The 26,538-nt window shown below is 43.9% G+C and overlaps 1 protein-coding gene across 1 annotated transcript; it reads right to left on the reverse strand.

The window, feature by feature from the left end:
- Positions 1 to 5,666: 5,666 nt before the first annotated feature.
- SLC2A11 (solute carrier family 2 member 11) lies at positions 5,667 to 16,379 on the reverse strand (the record flags this gene model as incomplete). Its single annotated transcript, XM_082491824.1, has 12 exons — positions 5,667 to 5,867; positions 6,517 to 6,644; positions 7,615 to 7,690; positions 7,821 to 7,922; positions 8,419 to 8,529; positions 8,832 to 9,019; positions 10,131 to 10,279; positions 10,471 to 10,600; positions 11,298 to 11,422; positions 12,961 to 13,121; positions 13,677 to 13,775; positions 16,359 to 16,379. The coding sequence occupies 12 exons, from the start codon at positions 16,377 to 16,379 to the stop codon at positions 5,667 to 5,669; spliced, it is 1,491 nt and encodes a 496-aa protein (XP_082347950.1).
- Between the last annotated feature and the right edge of the window lie 10,159 nt (positions 16,380 to 26,538).

The raw sequence follows: 26,538 nt of genomic DNA on the forward strand, positions 1-26,538 counted from the left end.
CACACAGAGTGCAACAGAAGACCACAGCTACTAAAGCACAGGACAGTGAGAAATTTGAGGAGAGACAAACCTCGTAGCTGTCTCCCAGAACCCAGTTACACACTTCAGTGCTTCTGTCTTCAGCTTTGGGCATCTTAATTTGCACTATCATAAGGTAACTAGTTGCGGGAGCATGGTGCAATGTGCAATCATTATGTGCACAATCTCCATCTATTTGTCCTTCCTCCTCCTTTCCCATTTGTTATCTCACCTAAATGAATATTCTGCTCAGTGACTTGGCTGAGACTAGATAAGCATTTGGGGATTGAAGGGCATTCCTGCTTTCATAGTTTATTCACTCTTTCTTAGTACTATATCTGACAAAAGGCTTAAGAATACCCCCACAATATATTACTGTGACACATCCCACATACCCCATCCCTTCCACTCCCACTGCTCTGTTACTTAGTGTGCTACTGATATTCTCTCCAGCAATGATGGCATGATGCTGCACTTCTATCTCTAGAACAAATCATATTCAAAGGCAATGTTGAACAACAACTGCCAAACATTTACAAGCTGATTTCTAATCAGATTAATCCCATTGCTTGAATGGGTATCAAATTTATCCATGTTGCAACATTGTTGGCTTCAAAGGAGTCAGCTCTGAATAAATTTGGTATTTTGCACATTCATATATTAAATTATAGCAATCTCCTGTTTTCTGAAGCACTATGAAGTAATGGGATTCACAGTCTCTACTATTAGGCATTCCTGCTATCCTTCGTGCTACAAAAAATGCCACATATCAGCACAAAACTCCCCATTCACAGGAAAATCAGTAAGCCCTATTCTAAGTGCAAATTTTGTATCACACCTGCAGCAAATTTCTTTGTCTCATCCCCATTCTGTACTATAACACCATTGTTTGATTTTTCTGTTGCATCTCTTGGGTGACTTTTCCAGTCTAATAGATTTTAAATTCAGGAAGATTTTTTAGCTTAATATTAATCTTAAAATTGCTTTTTAAAAACATCTTTGTTTTATCTTTTCTGGGTATCTGTTCCTATACCTCCTTGACTGGAAAGGACTGGTTTCCATCCTTTGGTGTTTACATCTTTCAGATACTTTGTTATTCATAACTCCTTTATTGTGGAGGATTTTTTCAGTCTTCCAGCCCTCCTCCATCTATCAAATCATGTAGGGTTTTTTTGTTGCTGTGCTCTGAACTCTTTTGGTTTGCCTTCCTCTGTTATGTATCAGACATTAAATATAAATGTGCTTTTAAATCCAGTTTTCTCTGCTTTTTAAAAATAATTCCTTGCAAGATATTTGATATCTTTCAGATATGACCTCATACTATTATTTTAAATAGAGCTGATCCAGATTTATTTTTCTTTCTGTACCTAATTTATGCAACAGGCCTTTTAGAATAGCAGAAAGGAAAAAAATATGTACTGCAAAAATTCTATTTGGGGAAAAAAAAGAGAAACGTATACCAACTTGCATGCAAAGGTAGTCATCTCCGCTTGCAGACTAGGTCTTTCCTGATGCTTTCTTTGGTTACTTTGGAAAAAGTCACTCTATATATAGAGAAAGAGGAGCCTGAGATAATATTTCAACATGTCATTTCATTCTTTCTCACTGTTTACACTCCCTTTGGTTTGTCATGAAGTTCTTGCTATTTGGTTTGTCATTATTGTGTTAGTTACTGATGAAACTGCAGACAATTTTGGCGAGCTGTGCATTCATGCCAGGTCACTAGGGAAAGAGAAGCTCCAGCAGCAGCTGACAGACAATAAGAGCTGCCTGCAGGAGTTGAGTAAAGGCCAATAAAAAAGGCACTGATGGAAGCCAAAGTCCAGGGACTGGTGCAAACTAGAGTGGACTGGTCTGGACTCCCCAAGTCATAGGTTGGGTAATCAGTTATCACATTTCAAGGAAAAGTTCCCGACTGCTGCTTTGAGCCTTAATACAGCAAAACCTCATGAAGCTTGACATGACTAAGCCTGACTAAGCCTGTACATTCAACTCTTGAATTATGGGGTCAGTTGGCACTTGAAGAGTAATGGTCATTGCCTGAAAGTTCAAGTGTGTGGCTCTATAATATATGGTAAACGCTAGGAAAGTTGAATGTCAGTTTTAAATCCTGACTGTAAAATAAGTAAATGATATCTTTACTTTTATCCATAATCCTCAAAGGGCCTCTTTATCTAGCAGTCTCCAAGGTGTTTCTGTTAAAAGGCTTTTACAAGTTATTCAAAGAGCTTAGGGGAAAATTCCTGCTCCAGGTGAGTGGCTGCACTTGGCAGTTGCCTAGGCTGGGATGCTGCATGTCTTTGGTGTCTGGAAGAATCCCAACTGGAGAGACAGGGACTGAGATGTGTTGGAAGTGAGAGGTGGCTTGTGTAAAGGAGCATTGTTTGAGGACAGCAGTAGTAACTATTTTTCTGTGGTGTTGATGGTTATTAATCAATCCAGCAGTGCATGGTGATTTGATTTGTAAACAATAATGCGAACTATGGGTCTCAGGATCACTTTTCAAGATGTATTTGTGCCTAACACTTCACATGATAAGAAAATGGACCTGAACAAGTGTCATATATTTTTTCAGTTGAAGGTGTTTTAATTCAGTAAAAATTAACCAACTTGTTAAATGCTTCAATTAAAATGTAACCATTTAGACCAATTAAAATGTAACCACTGTTTGTCTTTGCTTAATCAGTGTAAAGACACCTGATTTCAGGCCATAGTCAGAAAATATACTGAAAGTTGGAATTAGTGTTTTCCAACACATGTGCTCGCAGGACTGGCTCTGAAGCTTGTGAAGACAAGTAGATGTGTATCATTTCTGAATAGGAATGTTTCATACTGTCAGGTGCAGAGGGCCTCCGTCCTTCCAGGGCTCTGGGGAAAGGCACAAAATACTGACTCATGGGAGTAGCCACAAAGGTGGCCAAGGTGAGGACCTCTAGACGTTGGAAGACTTCTTCCAGTTTTAACCAATTCTTCTCTGACCTGTATGTGTTAGCAGTGTGTGCCAGGCCTCTCCCTCTGCCCAGGCAGTCTCTTCAGTCCATCCCCTGCTTTGTAGCCTGCATCTTCTCTACTGCCTTGTCTTCTTTGCTTCCCTTCTGTCTCCTGTCCTTTCTCTGATCCTCACCAAAGGAATGACAGAATATTTTGATACCATCATGATGGTACCAGCATTTTTTGCTTTGACTGTGTGTCTTACTCTTTCCATCTGCCCCTCACTGCTCTCTCCAAACTATAGAAATTAAAAGTATCTATCTCTGCAGTTCCCAGCTCCATAGAGTCCTGCTCTTGATTGTCTTGTCTCAAAATCCTGTCTATTTCAAAATCTCAATGTTGTCCAAGAGCAGAGATACCCGCTCTTGCCCATGTTTGTATATGAATGACTTCTAAAATAGCACCAACCACAAATGAACAAAAGTTTTATTTGATTTTTCCTATTTTAGAAACCTTAGGTAGTGAAAGACACCAAGCTGTGTGGTGTGGTTGACATGCTGGAGGGAAGGGATGCCATCCAGAGGGACCTGGACAGGCTTGAGAGGTGGGCCCATGAGAACGTCATGAAGTTCAACAACACCAAGTGCAAGGTCCTGCACGTGGCTCAGCGTAATCCCAAGCACAAATACAGGCTGGGTGGAGGATAGCTTGAGAGCAACCCTGAGAAGGAGGACTTGGGGGTGTTGGTCGATGAGAAGCTCAACATGAGCCAGCAATGGGCACTTGCAGCCCAGAAAGCCAACCACATCCTGGGCTGCATCAAAAGAAACATGGCCAGCAGGTCGAGGGAGGCAATTCTGCCCTTCTACTCTGCTTTGGTGAGACCCCGCCTGGAGTACTGTGTCCAGCTCTGGGGCCTCCAACATAAGAAGGACAGGGACCTGTTGGAGCGAGTCTAGCAGAGGCCATGAAGATGATCAGAGGGCTGGAGCGCCTCTCCTGTGAAGACAGGCTGAGATAGTTGGGGTTGTTTAGCCTGGAGAAGAGAAGGCTGTGAGGAGACCTTATTGCGGCCTTCCTGTACCAAAAGGGGGCCTACAGGAAAGATGAGGAGGGACCCTTTATCAGGGAGTGTAGAGATAGGACGAGGGGGAATGGCTTTAAACTGAAAGAGGGGAGATTTAGATTAGATATTAGGAATAAATTATTTACTGTGAGGGTGGTGAGGCACTGGAACAGGCTGCCCAGAGAAATTGTGGCTGCCCCCATCCCTGGAGATGTTCAAGGCCAGGTTGGATGGGGCTTTGAGCAACCTGGTCTAGTGGAAGGTGTCCCTGCCCAAGGCAAGGAGGTTGGAACTAGATGATCTTTACGGTCCCTTCCAACCCAAACCATTCTATGATTCTGTGATTCTATGAAAGATAATTCTTGCATAGACTCCTCTTCTGAGAAATAGATCTGCTGCTCCACTCATGCTCATCATGACAGTAACACACTCCAGAAATGTTTACAGTCTTGTTATTAAAAAATGCTGTATTTTTTAAAAAAATAGTTAAAAAATACACTGAAAGAAACTTTAACTCCTTAATTTGAAAACGTACAAGTTCTTTGCTGCAACCATCAGCAGTGCTGTGGCTTTCATACAAACAAAGCCAAAAGAAAAGAGATGGGTTGATTATGATTTTGAGAAGAAAATGGAAGAAACTTCACAAAGAAACTTCACCAGTCAATCCAATGCCTGTGAAAGGCAATATTAAATGAGGAGTGTTGCCCTGTTCTGTACCAGGTTAGCTAAAGAGAATCAGTATCACATCTGGGTCTTTTCCAATATGGTCTATGGAGACAACCAAGATCATGCTGCAGAAAATGTTCCACTGTAATCTAAATCTCCACATCCAAAATAAGCTGCTGCTGTAAGAACTCCTCACCACATTCTAACATTAGCAGAGCACAGGTGTAAAACCCTACAAGATGCACCAGCAGTGTCTGTAAGAGCAGTACAAACCAGACTAGAGAATTACTAGTGCTTTACAACATAAGACTGGAAGACAACAAACAAGCCATGAAGAAAACCAGTCCAAAATAAATAGTTTGCAAAACAATGCCCAAAAGACAGTTGTATAATAAGCCACTTAGCAAGTACTAGAAGCTTTCTTTCTAATCCATCTGTCACATGTTTTTATAGCTGAAAATAATTAACTGCTCACTATTGCTCAACAAGTAGGGGTCTATTTGAAATCACTTAATAACAGAAACAACGGGAGCACCAAGACAAGGTACTGAGAATTTCATCTGGTGTCTGAAAACAGAACTTAATCGTATTAATTTCTGTGTCAGAGAGACCAAATTCAGGGGCAAAGAAAGAAAGGCTTCTGAGATGGAAGTTACTGTTTGGATGGAGGAGAAATACAGAAGAAATTCAGAAGAAATTTCCTAAAGCATTGCATGGTGTTGTTTGATGATAAGAGAATAAGGCATCATTCAGTCACTCTCTAATATGGATTCTAAGATACGTACGTGTTACTGCTTCACACTAAAAACTGAAAACAGATTATTAAACTTTTGTTGGGATTTCTCAGTTCAAGTATATCTTTTCAAGGTGCACCTAAGAACCTAAGAGTAATATATTGTCCCTAACCCTACCTCTCTCTCAGTGTGCCTGCAGGAGAATATAACCACTGCTGAATTTCTCCCAGATACCATACTCCTTTCTTTTGCTACAACACGGTGGATTTGATCTCTTCGGGGCCTTTATAAAAAACTGCATGGGTCTGAGCTTTGAAGTTCCGTTTCTTGAACTCCTCTGAGATTTCCAGGAAGGACTTTCCCTTTGTCTCAGGAAGGAAAAACCCAACGTAGAGAGCAGTGCAGACGCAGACCACAAGGAATGGGATGTAGCAGAAGTGTGCTAGACTTTTCTGAGGAGGAAAAAAACAAGACAGTGTTGGTGACATTCTGTATGATGACAAACAGGCCACTAATCCCTGTTCCTGCATGGACTAACTTCACCCAGGGAGTATTTCTGTGAGCCCTGGTGAGGGCCACACATGCCTGGATGCAACAGCTCCCTGGCATAGTTTGGGAGATTTGACATAGCAAGAAGAGTATCTCAAAATGTCTTTCTGTGTCCTTCTCACTCTATATAATTGTATAGAATAGGAACCCATAGTAGGAAATAAGACAGGATTGGATATTGTGGAGTTCTGCTCCTTTTCGCTTCAGGAATCACCTTAGGGAATGGTGCTAGGGTCTGGCCAAGGGGAATTACGTCACATCTCTAGTCCCAGCTGTTCTCAGCTGAGGATAGAGGATGAGTATCGGTCATCCATGCCCCAAATTAATCTGCTTCCAGCCTCACATCGGAAATCACCATAGGGAACATGGAGAAAGTTTAGTTTAGAAGAGTTCTGGTCACTTTCCTCATAAAGATACTTTCCATGCCAGGGCTATCTTGCTCTCTGTCTGCAGCTTGCAATATTCCAGGCCCTGCCTCTTTTCATGGTCACTGTCAGAGCCTCTTTCTTGCACTGAAGAGGTGCAGGTGATTGCTTTGCCTTGGGAACCCACCACAATGAATGGAAAGGCTGTTCCGACCAGAAATAGGTTGAACCAGAGCAGAGAGCCACAGATCATGTAAGCAGCTGGCCGGGACATTTGATCAAAAACCTCTGTGGGCAGAACTCCTGTTACACCAGCTGCAAAAAGAAATTGTAAGAAAGTTAATAATACTGTTGATACTATATTAAAAACAAGAGAACACATACTAACAAGCAAAACCAACATGAAGTATAAGAGAAGAGTAAATTAGTATTCAGTAAATTATTCTCACTAGACAATAATGCCAGAACAAGTGGTAATAGAGATTAACTGCACTGGGGGAGTTTTATGTTAAATATTAAGGACCGGCTAATTATTCAAACTCTCTCATCTTAGAATGAACTGCTGGGAAAGGTTTGGTAATCCACATTACTCTTGCAAGGATCTGACTGTGAGAATGGCTTATTATTAATTCAACCCTATGACACTGTAGGGACTGGGACAAGAAATTACTGTCAACTCATGTGGCATGTGACACTGGCAGCTTGGTTCTCTTCTTCCCTGCATTCCTTCAAACTCACGTAAGCAAACAGAGCCTCACATCTACTCACACACCAACCAACATCTGCACACACACAGCCTGTGTACCCCCTCCTGCAACCACAGAAACTAATGGGTTCTGCCAAGAAAATGCATGTCAGTAAGCTAACAAGTAGATATGAAAATTGTGCTTCCAAGTATCTGCAAGTAAATAATCAGATGGCATAGCCATCAATCTATAGTATTAAAGTGAAGCATTAGAAATGCTGGTGTACAGCCCTAATGGATTGGGCAGCAAATGAAAACCTTGTTGTCCATTTAAGACAAGAATCACCTCCAAGTGCTATCACAAGATGGTTGTAAGGAGAAGCTACACAGAGAATGGCACAGACTGTCCCTGCACAACACAGACTTACCAGGGGCATGCAAGCCCCCATGAAACAGCTGGAAATTGCTGGCAGAAATTGCTTCATTGCTTTGAGTGTGCTGTGGCTAAAGAGGGTCTGAGAGTTTCCATAAGCTGTTTGCACGTATCTCCAAACCCCTGCAGTACCCAAAAGTTGCAGTGAAAACACTCAGGGAACTGACCTGGTCCGATTCCAAAGCTCAGGATATAGGCAAAAATGCAGGCCATGCTGAGATAAGGCATCCAGCTAATCTGAGTCTACAGTCGCAAAGAGCAATGGAAAAACAGTGAGGGCCCTTACACTTATTTGCCACCACTAAACAACCCAGTCTTATAAAAGGCAAAGCCCAACTCCATTCTGCTTAAATAATCAAATAAAACTTGTTACCTGCTGGCTCAGAGCAACCATGAAGACAATGGCCCATCCTGCCATGAAGATATATCCCCCCAGGAGCAGTGGCCTTCGACCAGCGTAGTCTATAATCATGTTCTGCACAAGGTAACACATTGAAATAAAGCAAGATCTTTAACTTGTGTTTATACTTCCCACCTGCTCCCTCTTCCCATTTCAATACTCTGTGCCTAACTCACTCTACAGCTACTTTAAGAATGTTGTCCTCTTCTTAGCAAAAAAAAAAAAAAGGAAAGTAATTCAAAGGAAAGGGTCTGGTGGCAGAAGTCAGGCAAGAAGCATGCTCAGGGGAGATGAGAATGTCCCAGCTGCAGCCTAAACCTTGCCATTATCCATACTGACACGAAGCAAGAGAGTTACCCGTTTTAGAGTTTTCAGACAGTGATGACTATGCAGTGTCTGACAAAATACTTCTGCATTAAACCTGTCTGGACACGAGTGCTGAGAGACTGCCCGGCTGCTGGGCATAAAGGGGTTCCTTGGCACAAAAGGCAACGTAAATCCCAAATTTGTAATTAACAGCCTCCTCACTGTCTACAGTCTGCATGTTAGCAGAGTGCATTAAGAGTCTCACACAGGTGACAGACGTGATCAGTTCACAGCTCCCCGTGCCAATTACAACATATGGGATTTTGTCCTGAGGAATTCCAGCCTCTTGGAACACATAAGCTGCATAAAAATACATCTGGGGAGAGAAGAGAGGAGAAAGCAGTAAGGGAAAACATCTGAAAATACATCCCATTGTTTTTCCTAGAGGACCACACAGAGAATGGCTAATGTGCTGTCATACAGCCTGTTTTGACAGCATGCCTCTAAATCTTGCCATAATGCATAGGCATAATTTGGGAACCAGGCATCTGAGGTTTGAAGATCTCCACAGGCAGAGCAGACCTCTTCTCTGCAGCAGGAATGTTAAACCTGAGATCTTGCACCCGTGTCTCGCGACACAGCACTGCTGCCGATTGCTCTGGCTGCCAGGCTGCTTACCGAATCATTCCCGCAGAGCTGCATGGCGCTGCTCAGCACAATGATACTCATCAGCTGCCACCTCAAAGCTGGATTTTTGAAGAGCTCCCAAGGGTTCTTCGCTCTCTGACCTTTAACAGCAGCTTGTTCAGCCAGCATCTCATCCAGCTCTGCACTAAGGTCACTGTTGCCTCTGAGCTTCCGCAGTGCTGCAAGGACAAGGGAACCTCTTATCCCCTGAACTTTACCTTCAGTTTGCCTGCTCTTCAGGGTGAAGGACTGAGCAGCAAGTGATGGCTGCAGAAAGCTGTAGGACAGACTCTGTGATCATGGTGCTACCTTCACAGAGATGGCCAGTTGTGGTGCAGCCCCTTGAAGGATTTGGGGGAAAGGGAGCGCAAATCCCTCACCATTGTTTGGCAAGAGAGTATTTCCAACCCGTGCCATTTCAGCAGCCATACTTCTGACTCAGATCTCAAGTGACTTCCCTGGGAAATGCAGGCAATTAAGATGTTCTGGGTACACAGTACATATTTCCCAGAAACTAATTCCAGCCGCTCTGTATACAGGGATTTGTATGCTACAAATCTAAGCAAATCCCTTAATATGAATTGGCTTCAGATTCGGTCATGAGCTCTTCAACCAGAATTTGTTTCACTTCATAGTTACAAAACATATTCGCCGTTGTGAACACAAGTCCCACTTTTTGACCCTACCATTGTCGCAAAAAAGTCTTTTGTAGGAAGATGTCTTTCAATTACCTCAATAGATAAAAAATATTTAAGATTATAGAATGTTCTTTAGTTTGGAAGGAAAAAGTGATCATATTTGGAACTTGATATAACACTTCCTACATGTAAAAGTTGTGGCACCATTCTCAAAAGGTCAGGGCCCAAGCCTGTGCACAAAAGCAGGATGCAAAAAGTGTACATTCATCTGTGTTCAGAATTACTGTGGTTGTTCATACAAATACATATCCAGCCACCGCCTGGGCACTGTTTAAGGGTGCAGCAGCTAATGCAGTTACAAACATGGATGGCACCACATATTTTGTACAGACCAAATGTGGCCCTCTGGTTTAGAAAATCATTATCCATGGCACTAGTGACACAGCCACAGTATTGGGCTTAAAGCTTTTATGTTCATCTAAGGAAGCTGACAGAGTCACCAAACAGAATATTTGTGTTGCAAAGAAGTCTGCTTTGGACTGAACACGCTGGACTGTACGTTAAGAATATACATCAACCTTCTCTCTGTTTATCTTCCCAGTCAGTAGATCTCACATGCTCAGTAAGAGGCAGACAGTCACCCTAAACTCACCAGAGATGCAGGATTCTTTATCTCCACGGTCAATCAAGAGGTATCTGGGACTTTCAGGGAACCAAGGCAGAGCTATGAGCTGGATCAGGGCAGGCACCACATTGCTAGCTAAAAGGAAAGGCCAGCTCTCCTCCCCTCCTAGTAGCTCCCTAGAGAAAAAAATCAAAACATAATTTGCTCAGTACATTTTACAACATGGCAAGAGCCCAGCATCCTCTGCTGCATGTGGGCTCTGGAAAAGAAAGAAAAGAGAGGGGTAGTAAAGGAAAAAAAAAAAAAGGAAAAAAAAAGGAGAAGAAAGAGTTAATAAGTATAAACTGGGCTTCTTGCTCTACATTACCTGAGTCCAACAACCTGCCCCAGCACCAACCCCAGGGCTGTAAACGAGGCAGAGGTCAAGGCCACAGCTCCTCTGAGCTTCTTTGGGGCACTTTCCGCCAGATACATGGGCTGAATGTTCATGCTTACACCTGGGCAAGGCAGACAAATGCTGACCTCAGTTTGTAGACAGAGCAGATGAGGACAAATGCAGTCAGCCACCTCTTGAGGTTGCCAGCTGGACTCTTCTGTTGCAGGCCATGTGATGACTGATCTACCAGTGCTTATTATTTACCTATATCTTCAATTTCACTCTTATTCATTGTATAAGTTAATAAACATACATTTTCATACTCATAAGTAGTTTTGGATAATGAAACTGAAACCTGCTGGGGCCTCAGTCCAAAGCACCAAATTCAAAGCTGTGATGCTTCCCTCTAGTCCCCCATTTTGGGGGAAAGATCATATTTTAAGTCACTTGTATCAATCATTATTTCCTTGGATGAACTTCTATAAAAGCTTTAATGTTGGTGCTCATGCTGGTGAGTGACTGATAACATTCTTACAAGCAGATAGGGATTGATTTTCACCTCAGTTTCTCCAAGGGCTCCCCTCCCTGTGTGCAGAGTGCACACAGATACTCTCATGTATATTACACAAAAAAAAACTGACCTAAGAGCCCTTAGAAGCAAAATAGAAAATCTATATATACAACTTCCTCATTCATGTACACATGTGTGGTCAGACTAGAAGATTAATTGCTTTAATGTCTTAGATCATTCCTACTTAAATATCTTCTATTTCTAATTGAAATGTGCTTGCCCCATTATTTTTCTCATGTTGCTGTACCTGCATTCACGCCAGTAAAAAATCTGCTGAGCATAATCATTTCAAAGGATTTTGCCATTCGGCTGAATCCTGACAAGACTGCAGCTATGATCACGAAGACATTGTTCAGCAGCAGGGACATCTTCCTTCAGAGAGAAAAGACACAGTTGTGAGCACGTGTGTCAGATTTAATTATCAGATAAAACATTTCACATGGCAGATCCAACCTGCCATGCCTGGAAGCTCAAGGTGGGCTGCTCAGCTCCACCACAGAACATCCTGGTTACTCAAATCCCTACATGAGGTGTCTGTGTTGAGATGGCAGATCAGCAGCTTTGATGTCTTGTTCTGAAAGCAGGAATCAGCATTGACAAGTAATCTGCATGGCTGATACAGTTAGGGTCATCTCCAACTGCCAGCATGACCACAGGGTGTCCCTGCAGTGCTGACTTTAGACACACTGAAAGTACCTTGAGGTCCTCACCCAGACTCATGACTCGCACTCACTCACAGTTTCCCATTTAAATGGAGAGGAGTATTCAGTAAGTCGTGTGTGTTTTGGTCTGAAAATGCTAATTTGTTCAAACAGGCATTTTTCACGTAATAGTACGATCTTTATGAAACTTTTGTCAGAAAGTTTTCATGTGTCCCAGGAGGAATTTCTGTCCAAAACCAGGAAACAAAAAAGAGAGATCTATTGACCCATAATAGCCAGTAATTATCTTTAGTCCCAACTTGCTGCCCTACCCACTTTTCAGAAGTCAGTCTTCTTTTCTCTTATTCATGATGGGATATGACTTTATTCTAAGGCATTACAAGGTGAAATCTCTAAACTTTTCATTGGATAAGGAAGCCATATCCTTTCCAGATCTTCACAACAATGAACCAAGTGAGCCATAGGAGACAGTCTTCCAGTCCCACCCCAAACCATAATGATGTCTGCTTCATTATATAAGAGGAACAAACCAAAGTGATAGCACATCAAGGAAAATTTTGGGGTCAAGAGAGAAGGAGGCAAAATCTAACTTCCTATTTGTTTATGTTAGTAATGCTAACTGTTTTTTTCTGAAGAGAACTGGGGATAGAGCTGTGTATGAAAGATACGTGAGGAGAGACAGGCATTTTTCAGACACTCGAGCAGAGGGCAAAAAAAGCAACTGTGATGATCTAACAAATACCTCCTGAAACATTTCAGTCAAAAAGGTGGATACACCTGTGAGACGTCAGGACCTGGGATGCAACAACTGCTCTTTGCAAACACCCTCTGTTTTTTCTGTGTCATTCCTATCGATTGCCACATTTAATTTTGAAGAAAAATCCTTGCTCTGTTCCATCATGATTTCCCATTTAAAAGGATGGCAGAAAACTGGACAGAAAAATGATGGTGATTATGTAGGTGGTTACTGTGATATGGAGCTGAGCTGAAATCCTTGTGGCGCTCAAAATATGATGAGACGGTAATATGGGGAAAAGAACTGTTCCCTGTTGGGTTTTGAGACATGAAATACTTCCATATCTGGTAGTTTCTCCCTGCCAGCTCAAAATGGTAATGGCAGACTGATCTGTGATATAAAACATGTTTTCATGTTTTTTAACTACAGTGGGTATAGTGCTGCAGGGCTCATAATTCCTCTTGGACTAATGGAAGCTGCAAAGCTTAAACTAAAATCCAGTACCCTCTTACCTTCCCAACATGATGGCCATAGGACCAGCAACAACAGCTCCAGTGAGTCCTCCCAGAGGGTATGCAGAGACAGTGAAAGACCACAGCAGCAGTATCATGTTGCTCTCAAGGGGAACGCCTGTGCGCTCCAGCCAGGTTTCGTTCATGAACATCTGGATGTACTGAGAGGGAAGGACAGCGCTGCATAACCATGACATAGAGATGAAAGACACTGAGAAATGTGAACGCTTCCTTATTAATATATCTGTTTATTCTGTGTTCATGCCTCCAAAGCTTTGGTTGAAAATGGTCTCCAGTTCTTAGATGTATTTTTAACAGAGGGTTAAGAGTGTAAAACTGTAGCTGTTGTAATCAGTTTATATCTGTATGTAGCTATCTTGGATAATTTAAAAATGTATTTAATGGGTCCAACTTTAAGGGCAAAAGTTGATTTTAAAGGATGCAGATTGGAAAATTTTAGAATTAGATTTGCTAAAGCAGTTGAATTAAGGCTTTTGAATAAATTCTTGTGACAATAGGTCCTGCTCAAGGGTGGCTTTTGACAACAAAGCCCTGTACCTCAGATGTGAATTATACAAAGGGAAAAACACATCCTTCTGTTCTAACCCTCCGTATTAGCAGACTGCCTACTTTCCTTAGCCACTGTTTATAGCCAGACTGAGGACACCTGGGAAGTGTCTGTTTCAGGAGGAGGCTCTCAGACTAGCAGTACTTACTGAAGTTGGAGCATTGATGATGGAGATGTTGTAACCATATTGGAAAGTGCCTCCAATCCCAGCAGCACATATTGTCAGGATCAGGATCTTGCTCTGAAGCTGAAGAAGATGGATAGAAAATGCATGGCTTAATTGCACAGAACACAATGGCTCAACAGACATTTGGCCCATTCACACTTTCAGTAATGTAAAGTAAAGATTAGAATAGGCTACGAATGTTGTCGTAAAATGGGAGGTGCCAAAGGCAGAACCCCCTCCCCTCTGATTTTTAAACTATCTCCCTCTACTGCAGAATAGTATTAATAATTCATTGCCATTCACAAAGAATTTGGGACCGCTTTGGGGCAAAGGCCCACAAATGTCTTTGGTTTAATATTTAATGTGTATGCTTACAAAAAGTCAGTGCAAAACCAGTAAATACTGGTAGAAACTGGTGTTATAGCTTCAATTAATTTGATTCATTACAAAAACCTGTACTTGCATGATGAATTATTCAAGGAGCATTGCCAAAGTTTAATGATTCCTGCCTCATTTCTAGCTAAGCTCTATTGGACGGAGCTTCATTGTGATATGGGAGATTTTCTCCTGGACATTTATATCCAGTTCATTTCTGATTCACTGGTATGCTATTTCTTCTACCTTTTCATGGTAATGACATGTATTTTAGTTTACAAATAGAGTGCCTTTCCAATGCTGCTTCGCATGTTATACAGAGCAATATCTCTCTGCTGAACTTTCTCATTACACAGTTGTTCTTACATGTTCTTGCATTTAGCAGTCTACTTTGCATATTCAGCCAGAATGCTTTCTACATCTTCAGTATTATAATACAGGTGAAATATGTGGCAGACAGTGTGTCCTATGCCATGTTCTGGTCTCCTTGAGGTCATTTCTTCATCAGTATTGCCCATTGCTTATATTGCCATCTAAAACTGCTGCAATGCCTTCCAAAGCACAGGCAGGTGAATGGGGCTGTTTCATGCAGCATCACGAGATTGGGGTGTTGGTATAAAAGTGAGGTCTCTTGCCTTTCTGGAACATGTAGAACAAGCTGTCCTGGCTGACACAGTACAGCAACTGAGAGCTCTCTGGCAGGCTTGTGAGCAAAAGACATGCACCTTTTTTCCCCTTGCATTAGGATGAATGTTATAGTATAAATGGGCGTCATACATCAGAACAACTCTGGGGCTAACTGTGGAGAGCCAGGGACAGTGTGTAGAAATTGTCTAAACAGTTTTGTTGATCTTTCCTCCTCTGTAATGTTTGTAAGCCTCAGGTCATTCTTGCCACTATTGCCTGGACACTTTCCTGTGTGATTCTGCCTTCAAATTCACCTACAGCTTCTGTAGAGGACAGCTGAGCATGAGCAGCACCATGTCTCCATGTTCAACTCACCATCAGTGAACATCCCTTCCTTGTTGCAGCCACCCCACCCTGTTGGTTGGTCTCTCTCTCCGTCACCCCCCCATCCTTGTCAGTTCACAACTATTTTGTGCCTGTGCCTTTGGTTTCCCCATCTGTGTGTGAGATTCTGTGACGGCAAGCTGTGCCCTGACAGTGCCCTTGGACTGGGAGCACTGTCCCATGTCTCAAGACCACTCTGAGCTTGCTGGGGGCCCGTGGCCTTTAGCCTGACACCTCCTGCACAATGTCCTGGGTGGCCCAGGGCCAGGATTGCCTTTCCCAGCGCCCTGCTTGCAAATCCCTCCCAGTGGGACAGCTCAGCAGGTGACACGAAGAACAGCTTGGCTGTTCACCAGTTAGTCCAGGGCACCTCGGGCTATGTTTTGTTTTGCTACGTGAATATGACCACATTGACCCTGAGAAGAACTTAGATAAGCCAATGCTGAGGAGCTCTTTCAGCTCTACCTGCTCATTTTCTTCTTACAGAGCCATTTACCAAAGGAAAGCTTTGTCGAGTCTCCCAATAGCTCTAAAACCACAAATTCAAATGATCTTATATTTTTCCTTTCCTCAAAGCCTTTTCTTGTAAATAACTTCCACAGCAGCCCGAGACAGGACGTTCTCCCAGGACAGAAATTAAGCCAGACTGTTCCAACCCTCCAGCAAGAAGAGGCTGATCTCTCCCAGTTAGAAGTGGGTACGTTTCACTTGCTTGCACTTTCCTTGGCTACACCACTTCCCTGTCTTGTTACTGAGACCTGAGCTAAGGATTGTGCACCTGGTATCTCTGCTCTTTCCAGCTATTGCAATTCTCCCAGTGAGAGAGTTTTCCTCTCCCTACAATAGCACATTTCTTGTTTTTTATTCACAACACCTAGGGATGTAACACCCCTCCTGCTCATTTCCCTGCTTTCATTATAGAGTATATCCCCTATCAGGTCCTGTATCACAGAGCTCTTTTGTGGCCATGGGCTCAGGCAAAATGGTTTGCTCCTCCCTTCAGGAGCCACCAAACAATTCTGTGCTCAGAGCTGAGCTGAATTTACAGGCTGACGTTCCCAAACTTTCCTTAACACCCGGTTTCTGCACTACTGTCTCAGCCACTGTGGTGGCATGCAGCTGCCAGGAGAGCCATTAGTCTGTCAGCTTTATCCCAAGGACTGTGATGAGTTGGACAAATAATTCTACAAGAATCTGATAGTATTTACACAGCCTTATAAAAATTAAAATTAAAAAAATCAATCTGTCAACAATAATAGTAAAATAGATGTTTTTTACCAGTCTCTGCAGCTTGTTCATCCTCTTTGGTAGGTTTTCCTCTGTCTGCCAAAGCCTCTGGTACTCTCAGCAGTGCTCTAAAGGATTATTTAAATCTCCAGCATAGGAATGTGTATTTAGTCACCCATTACATTAGGATAAGACACTTGACTTGGCAGGTGTTTTGCCAGCTGATTTACATTCTCAAAAGGGGGCTGCATGTTCATTAGCAAGACAGTTCAATTAATTTTGTTGAAAGTACATGACAGTTTGGGGAAATGATTCTGCAAGATCCAGAGCTGTCTAAAGCCTCTTGAAGGCCAGTATGGTTTACAGCACAAATTACCTCTCAAAGCGTCTGGCACAGTTGCCCAGTAGCACTTGTCTGATTACGTGTGATTAAAGCAGCTTTTTTTCTGACTGTATTTGTTCTGAAACCCAATCTAGAACCTGAAAGACAAACCAGACTGTTTCCCTTGGTCCTGTCAGTGACAGAAATGAACAAAGCCCAAACCTTTCAAATCCCTTTTTATGCCAAGCCCTTTTGCTGTGTTCCTGTCTATGTCCTGGTGACATACAGGCAATCCAGCTGTTGCTGACAAGGGACTGTACACTGACACACAGAATGCTACAGCCTTGTTCCCTCTCCATAGGCTGGCCCAGAGGAAACAGCAACACTTACAGCACTCAATTTTGTCACCAAACAACCGTCTCTGGCTCTCATTTCACAGGAGGCAGAGGGCTTTGCTTTTATATATACCATGTGACTTTTTTGCTTCTAAAGTGCATAATACATAATATGTATTAGATTATATATTATGGTTAGAACTAGATGATCTTTAAGGTCCCTTCCAACCCAAACCATTCTATGATTCTATGATATTAAACTGCATATTACATAATATGTAATATATCTACATAATATGTAGCATTGCAGGTAAACCCAGTGCTGAGGTGGGTGTGGGAGAGGAGGCTGCTGGGGGAATAATGAGTATCTGATCAAAATGTTCTCAGCTCATTTTGAGTTGTCACATCCTCTCACACAGCATTACCCTGCTGTTCTTTAAGCCTTGCTCTCCCCCTCAGAGGGTGAAGGGAAGAGCCCTTCCGAGGGTAACAGCGGCTGATTAAACCAAGGACTATAACTGGTTTCGTGCTTGGGAGATATTGATTAAGGAATCAACTGAGTTTCACCATAGTTGTTCACAGAGGCATGGTGGAAGAGCCTTCATACAATGGATTTATGTCACACCCTGGGAGTACAAAATTGAAACTCAGTTATTTTTTAATATCTTGGTTAAAAATTAAATGACTCTATGCAGTAGAAGCCCCTCCTCTACCCTTGAGAGGCTCCAGCTAAATTCTAATGAGTCAAAAAGGTTTCATCCCACTGTAATAGTGCGTTCTTAGTGACTTTTCATCTTTGTCTTTTGGCTTATCTTTCACTAGCATGTCGGTTTTATACTCTTCCCTTGTTAACTATGCATCATTTAATCAGGACAGAGTAGCTGACAGGCCTTGTGTAATGGGTTTGGCTCAAGTGGTAGGTGCTTATTCTTCCAGAAATGGTTCCCTTTTCCATGTAAGCTGCAGAAGACAGTAAGACAGCAGTAACAGCAATGACAGGCTTGCTTCCTTCTGTAAAACAGAAAGGCATCCCCTGGCAGCAAAAAATGGTGTCTACTTATGAATCCTGGAGATGGGGCCCAGTGGAGATGGAGGCATATTGGATTGCCAGCAATAATAGCAAAGCTGCTGTTTCACAAAATATCTGGCCTTTAGGAGTAATCATGGTATTTTAACATCCTTTCATGTTGCAGAGTGCAATTTGTGAGTGGCCTGACAGATTTCAAAGTATTCAAAATAAGTGAAACTTTCTTTTTAAATTCCTTTGTCCCTACTCAGGTTTACCACACTTGAATGGAAATATAAACCTGTTCCACATCGCAGAAGTATTCTCTTACAAATGTGTTAAGTAGGGATGTGGTGCTGCATCAGCTGCAGCCACTAAGTGGCAGGAGAAGTACAAAATTTCCTGTATTAGGCTCTCAATCCAATATGCCAGCAGTTGGCTGCCTCTGGCATGTGGCAGGGATCAGAGGACTACTTCTAACAGCTTCCTAAACTATAACTTGTTCACTGAGGAAATAGATATTAACTGTATGTAACTGTACAAGTTAACAGCGATTGATGTATATTTTAGGCAGCATGTATCAAGAAGATTAATACATTCAAAAAGGAGAGCTCTAGTTTATTCCTGCTGTCTATTCTGAACAAGACCAGGCTTGGGGAGATCTCTTCCAGGAAGAAAAACACATATTCTGTACTAGGCAAGAGCTTTCTCCTTTTTCTTAGCATCTTATAAGCAGGAACCACCTAGTGCAAGTCTTTGTCCCCTCAGGTGATGGCATACAGGAGTTTCAGCCTTGCAGCTATGAGTGTACCTGGTTGTTCTAGTCACTAAGATGTGTCATAGGAACCTTTAAGGGATTATTCCATTTCTAGCTCCTTAAACAGAGGCCAACATGTCAAAGCATGTCTCTAGTTGGATAAGAGGCGAAGGAATGCAGCTTACCCAGGCAGTCTGGTCTCCATCCGTTCCCTGGGCCTGAATACCACGAATCTGATCCATCTGTCTCATTTCTGTTGCAGTCAAACACAGAAATATATCTTTCTACAATGACCTGGTCAAGGACTGCCTGCTTAGACCAATGCATTGTCTTATTTTTCCAAGGCAAATACGTGCACATTCTTCTATTTAAGAGAAGATTAAGGCAGTATTCATCACAATCCAAAGGAAATCCTAGAGGCACTGGACACCAATGCACAAGGGCAGGTGCTGTCAGGGGATGTGGTTGCATCTTCTGCTGCGCCTCCCAACGGCTTTCCTCAAGTGTCTCCTTATTTCACCTCTACCTTCTGTCCTGGTTTCAGCTGGGATAGAGTTAATTTTCTTCCTAGTAGCTGCTCTGTTTCGGATTTAGTATGAGAATAATATTGATAACAAATATTGGTTTAGCTGTTGTTAAGTGATCCTTATATTAAGTCAAGAACTTTTTCAGCTTCCCGTAGAAGCTGAGAGGGAACATAGACAGGACAAGCTGGCCAAAGGAGTATTCCATACTGTAGACATCATGCTCAGTATATAAATGGGGGCTGTCCCAGAGGCAAGGATCCACAATCACTGCTCCGGATGGACGGGCTGTGCAACTGATCATTGGGTGGTGAGCAATTGTGTTGCATCACATTTTTTGTATATTCTTTTACCATTAGTATTATTACTCTCTCTTCCATTACTGGTCTATTAAACTGTCTTTACCTCAACCCATGAGGGTTTATTTTTATTTCCTTTTTCTCCCTCTTCTGCATATGCTACTGGGGAGGGGCGCAGGGGGGGAGTGAGTAAATGGCTGTGTGGTCCTAGTTGCCAGCTGGGTTTAAACTACACCACCTTCCCTGAACTGTGCAGTTACCTTCTCTCGTCAAAACCCATTCCTGGTGCTTTTAGGTGGGGGTTAAACCAGAGAGTTTGCAAGCTGTGCAATTAAGAGAAGCAACTGCCTATGGCAGTCTTGGGTCAGAGAAGGGAAGTAGCAGGTGAGCTTATGACAGCTCCAAGAGACAAGTGAAGTCCTGCGGGTAGGCCATGAGGTGCTATTGGACTGTGGCACAGGCTGTTGACAAGACTCTTTGTTCCAGAAGCGGCATAAATTGTCTGTTGCTGTGGCTAGATCTGTGTGTGCAGCTGGATAGCTGGAAGTGGAAGTTCCTGGAGGTTGTGCTCTGTCTTTTCTAGTAACAACCACCTTGATGAGGAGTGGATGGATAGATTTTTTTCTTCTACATAGCATTTATATGACTTATGCTTTGGTGCTGACAGGTGTTCACATCAGTTGTGTTTCTAACTGGCTTCCTGCTGCACCTTCAAAAAAACAGCTTTCTCAATGTTCAGTCCTTAGGATGAGTTCTCAGAATTTCAGAGTTGCAGTTGCTGTAGATAAGAAATCTCCAGTTTTGGGGTCTGTCACCAGGGTATAACCACCGCACTGCAGTTACTCAAAGGCCTGGCTTTGGAAGCCTTCACATAAACCCAGCAGGTTTCCAGCACCACTACGGGGACCTACAACCCTCTTTCCCTCAAAAACTTTTTCACTGTACTTGAACCTGTCATAATCAAGGTGAAATATGATGACATGAGCATGGAAGAGTAGTTATTTGGAGAATGTGATGGCAGTCTCTGCCTGTAATCATCTGACTGCAGGAATAAGTAGTAATCCTGCCATTAGGAAAGACCATCAACACATGCTCTTTGATCTGCCATGCACTGAGACATTCCTATATTTTGGAGTGTTTTTACCCCAAGATCGTCTGGACCAACTGCAATTACATTGCAAGAGGAGAAAAGGGGCCCCATTTTCATCTGTGAAGCTTGGACATACAGAATGAATTCTCCCTACAAATGCCACACTGTAAATTGCAGAAGAGATTTGGAGCTGCTCCCTGGATGGTTGTTGGCTATTTCCCAAGCTCTAGCCTGGCTATTTCTGTAAACCCTTCTCTCTTTCCTGTAAGGACCATCACAGTGACATATGAAATACCTCTGGCTGCTTGTCCTGACTCTTGCAGGACTTGCTCAGATACAGCAGACAAATAACATAATCTACAAACAAGCAGCTTTCTCAAGAATCATCCAGCAGGTCTGCTGTTTTCGTGGTGAAAGCAATGTTTATGGATCTTAGCTGTTAAAATGGATTTTCTTTGTAGGAAATGAGTGCCCTGCTGTGACACCATTATTCTCAGTTCCAGCAGTTCACTAATGTTCCTTAGAAAAAAGCCACAATTTATGTAAGTTCAAGACACTGTATAAGAACTTCAGGAAATGGGCTTCATTGCAGAGGTTTCTCAGGGCAGGGACCCAATGCTGACAGAGCTTCTGCTACCACACAGAGTCACTGGAATGCTTTCCAGACCAGCGGAGATACATGGGAGCTGAGTCCTCTGAGGACACAAGAGCTGATACACCCAAGGGAACTAGCTGCTGTTCCTTGCCAGCTAGGATTTTTGGACGTCAGAAGAACAGCTCTATGTTCTGTGCGTTGTATCAGCAGTCTGCATTTTCATCCTCCTGATAAGCCATAGAGCTTCTCTGGGAAAACTGAGAAAGCCCAAAACACTAAAAATAATTGAAATACCCTTTTCTCAGTCCATTGTGAGCTGTAGGTCATGCTGTGGCTGAACTATTCCCTTTCCTTCCTTCTTTGTATCAGACACTGATGCAGGCAGTTAGTTGAAACTGGGTGACCTGAAGGCCAGAGAGAACAAACTGCTTGGCTGAACAAAATCTCTGATCCTGCATGCAAGAGAAGAGTGTTTAGACTTTGCCAAATGTCAGTAAATGTCCCTGAATGTTCCCGTCAGAGGAGAAGAAAATATGTGCAGCAGTGTCCAAGTCTCAGACTTATCCTGATTTCGTATTTAAGACTCACTTCAGATAGAGCGTTTTATTAGAGCTGTCCCCTGGCTTATTGAGAGGCACCCGGACCAGGACACATAGTCCTGCCTCTGGTGAAAACCAAAGTACAAATACCGTTTCTGGCTCCTTGTAGGGGTCTTCAACAGCTGACAGCATGCTCAGTTGTATGTGCTGCTGTTGTGAGGGGAACATAGACCTCTTTTTATAAGAAACAAGCATTGTTTTTCAGTTCTCTTGTTGATTTGGCCACAGTGCTTATGAAATGGATGTTACAAAATGAAGGCCCTTGAAGGATATTCCCCTCTGACAGCTGTGGGAGGTGACCTATGGTGTAGAGGACAGATCACAAGGCAGAAGAATTTTAAAAGAATGATTAAGCACTGGAAAAAAATAACTGGGCAAAGAGACAGATGTTTTCTTGCTTGATGTCTTCAACTCATGATCAGAAGCTGTTTTGGAAGAGGTGTTTTATTTGGATATGTGATCAGGCTCTGCTCAAGGAGATTTAGGTGAGATTTTTCTCATGATATGCCAGATGCAAAGCTTTATTTTTGAACTAAAAAACATAGGAAATAAAAATAATATAAACTTTGATTTACAGCAAACCCTGTGCAAACCACATGCCCTTGGAGGGCTGAGCTCTAAGTGCTATCTTTAGTATCTTTCTGACAAACAAACAAATAAAAAAAAACAATCCAACTTTGTATGATTCACTTTCTCCTGACTTTAGCCATCACAATGTAGAGTTAGCTGATTTGGGACAGGAAATCCTTCAATGAGGGAGAAAGAATTTATATATTGCCATTAAACATTGGAAAGTAAACATTTCAAGTGCCTTGGGCAGTTATGATTGCACAGCTTACCTATGCAGAGCGAGTTCACGGAGCCTTGTTTCCAAAATTGGAGCAGAAACTCTTAGTGACTACTCTGTGACAGATCTTGGCACCTGTTGTCCATGCCACCAACGACTGAGTCTGAGAGCGGAAATAACTTTCCAGTAAGGTCCCCCTGGCTGTTGTGGCTCACTGGTAGGTGAGCTCAGTGCTGCTCTTTCTGAATCTGTTCCTAGTGCATCAGTCATGCAGCGACCTCTTCTACACCGGGGCTAACAGGGATCTCAGGTGTTGGCATGTCCTGGGGAGCGCTAGGGTGGGTGAGACCTTGTACAGAACTTGCATAGTCTCATATCCTGGTGGGGGATGAGTGGGTGGGTGGGTGGGGTATCCTTGCGTTCAAATCAAGAAAAGAATTGAGGCTCCACTGCAGGGGGATGGAGCCAAGGGGCTTGGGGTTAGGTGGCTAGGGAATGAACTCTCTCCATTGTGTGCCCTGTAGCCCAGCTGGAAGAGATGCCTATGTGTCATCAGGCCAGGTATGACTTGTCACAGTAGGGCACGTTGCAAAAGGTCATCAGATGAATTTACAAACAAGATGCCAGTGATGTTAAAAAGCAGAGGACACATGTCACCATCTGGACACTCATCAAGTGCGTGGCTGGGGGCTGGTTTCCTGCCCCATCAGATGCTGACAGGGGTGAGCACCCCTGGCCTGGGCGCCAATGCTCGTTAAGGCCTGTGCTGACATGGCACACATTTCCTTTCATCCTGCGACCCCAGGGAGTGCTGTGCTGGGCAAAATGGGGGCTGCTGCCTTTAAACAAAGCATCTGTTTATTCTTGAAACAATTAGTGAGGGCAGTTAGATCTTAAACTCGTTACAGAGCCCAAAACAATTATGATAAAAACAAGTTCCAGATGGGCTCAAAAGGAGTTGTTTTTGTCTTTACTAAATTAGAATGGATTCCATGTCTTCAAGTTCCTCTGGCATTTATGGACAGGAAACATGAATTACACGCAATAATTTACTACAAACAAAAGAGATGAACACTGCAACAGCCCATTTATCTTTGCTCATGTGCCTTCTTGAGGTTTATGTGCTGTTTAACTCATGGGGAGAGTTAATAGCTTTTTTCTTTGTTTTCTAACTCTTTGCTACTTTGGTTTGCAGAAACTGAGACAGCAAGCTGTGGAGTTTCTGTTGCAGGGTTAAGCTTACCTGCAATCCCAGGCAAAAGCTTGCATGTTCCTTAAAGTCGTCTCAGAATTGGGGAAAACAAAGACAGAAGTAACAGGAGGGTCCAGTAGTGGTCTGTCACTGTGTATGTTCAAAACCATTCAAAACCATATTTTTAAATCAAAGGCGAAATGAATCCACAGTGGTGAGTGTGCAACACACACTAGTTCTTCTTTTCCAGGAATATTTTCTTGTGAGTGAGTTTGTGAATTGTAAAGGTTTACAGTACAACAGGTACTATCACTAGGTAGATGCAGAATCTGTAAATACTGTCTGGAGAAGAGTGCTGCCTGTGATACCATCATGTTTCAGCTCTTCCTGTAAGTGACTTGAGCAAAGGTTACAGATGGGAGTTCTTCCAGTTAGTTCCTTGGTCAGCTTCAAGAGCCCCCAGACAGAGACCTTTTTCAAAGTCCATGCAAAATGGACTGAAGTCTGGGCATCAGACATATTTTTATGGAAACTCTGAGTTTCTGCTGTCTTGGGTTTTGAAACTGATGCTGCACATTGACATGAATTCAACTGCTTCCAAAAGGAAGGGGAACCCAGAAGATGGCAGGCAGCAACAGTGCGTCATTGCTGCTCAGACCTGTGCTTACATCTGGTTTGGGTCCCTGGGCAGGGGGAGGACAATAGGACAAGGCAGGAGGAAATCAGCAAAGAAACTCTTGAGCAGTGTTTCTGTTCGGGCAGGCCCTCATACCTTCTTGCAGCTGAGACAAAGAGTTTGGGTTTGCTTTTTTCCGAGCTTTTAGTTAGATTCCATGATTTGATAGAAGGTGGCATGTAGGCATCACTACAAAGGTATATTATGTGAACTTGGCTATGCAGCTAGGCTGATGTGAAGTTGCGGAAGGATATAATTCCCAAAACCCATAAAATGTGACAAGGATTGTAATAAAGACTAAAGCTGCCCCTGGGCATACTGTAGTGCATGAAGTCAGCTTGGCTGAGCTCCGAAGGGAGTGAGGTCATGGGCAGAAAGCAGCCTGGGAACTGGTGGTGTCACCAAGATTTGTTTGGCTTCTTCCCGTACGAGAGTGAGCTTCCCAATGCATTTCATCGCTTTTCCCCCTTTCCCCCATGAATCTTAGAAAAGAAGGCCTTAAATAGAAGCCTGGACAAGTAAGAGTTCTCCAGTTTTGGCTGGCAAACAAGGGAAAAAAAAGAAAAATGAGAATCTGATGACTTTTTTTAAGATTTCATGCAATGTCTGATTTGCAATAGTCCTCCACAGAGAGTAAGTGGGATTGATCATGTGGATTCTCATCTCTCTAGCTAGAGGGACTGAGCTCCAGGATGATGACACCCTTCCAGCAGAGAGGCTCTCAATGTTCAACCCCAGCCTTGGTTCAAACAAGGGGCAGGAATCACAGTGCTTGAATTCAGCTTCTGGCTAGCACTGCCTGCAGGCAGCGAGAGCAGATAGGAAACCTCTAATTCCCCATCCAAAGGAGCAGGATATTTATTCATTTACATCATTCACTATTCATTTCTTCACTCTCAGTTCTTTGACTCAGTTGCCCCTTCTGCTGGGGCTGCCAGCCCTGCAGCACGCTGAAGGGCTGAGCTGCAGGAGCAGGGCATTTGGGCTGAAATGGCCACATGAAGATGGGCAGCCCTTTGCAGCACTCCTGGCCCTGGTGAGGAACTGTCTGTTTCCTTGTAAGCTCAGCTCCCACCCCAGCTCCCACCAAAAGCCTGTAACAACACAGCCATGGCTTATTGACGCTGCTGCAGTTCAAGGTCCGAGCTCCCCCCCCCGGCTCCAGAATCCCCGAGGCAGCTCTGGCTCGGAGCGGTTTCTCCTTCCCCCCAGAGCAGCCAGATCAGAGCTGGCTCTCAGCCCCGCGGCACTCAGGAACCGTCCCCTGGTCCCGCGGGTGCCCACCTGCCTCCTGTTTTCTCCCCCCGTACGTTGTTTTAACCTCCCGCCCCCTCATCGCCCAGCTGGGTTTTCTTCTCCATCACAGGGCAGTCAGTCAGGGCCGAGGTGGTGGAAAACACGAAGATTCCCCCCCAGATCCCCGCCGGCCGAGTTCACCTGCCATTAACTGAGGGTTTAAAGCGGAGTCTCGGGGCTCACTGAGGGTCTGCTGACAGCTCAGCCTTCCCCTGCACACACCCGGCACCGGGCCCACTCCTCCCTGGGAAACCAGAAGCCAGGCCCGGCAGCTCTGGAGTCAGCACCAGTGTAGGGGATGTCAGCCTTACGCAGACCTTTGTCACATCACCCTTTCACGGTGTTTTCTCATACGTTTGACACAGTTGGGGGGAAGCAGAGCCTCCCCCCTCTTCCCCCCAAAGCCGAACGCAGCAGCAGCAGCAGCAGCAGCAGCCGCCGCCGCCGCCGCCGCCGCCACTCCCCGAACGCCCATTCCCGGCTGAAGCCGCCCCGCCTCTCGGCCTCTCCTAGCGACCCTCAGCTGCCGCTCACCGGGGATGCCCGCTGCCATTGGCTGCGGAGGCTCGCCCCGCCCCCAGAAGGCGGCACCCCCGGGGCTCACCCCTCCCGGCCCGTCACCTGCTGCAGCGGGTCCAGTCCGGGTTGGCGGCGGGTGGAGGCTGAGGCCATGAGCCGCGCTTCGATTGGTCAACTCGAGCCGCCTGTCGCGTCGGGATTGGCCAGGCGCGGCTCGTGGGAGCGTGGCTGCGT

Source organism: Vanellus vanellus, assembly GCF_965231255.1.
Source record: "Vanellus vanellus genome assembly, chromosome: 16".
In the NCBI taxonomy this organism is placed as follows: domain Eukaryota; kingdom Metazoa; phylum Chordata; class Aves; order Charadriiformes; family Charadriidae; genus Vanellus; species Vanellus vanellus.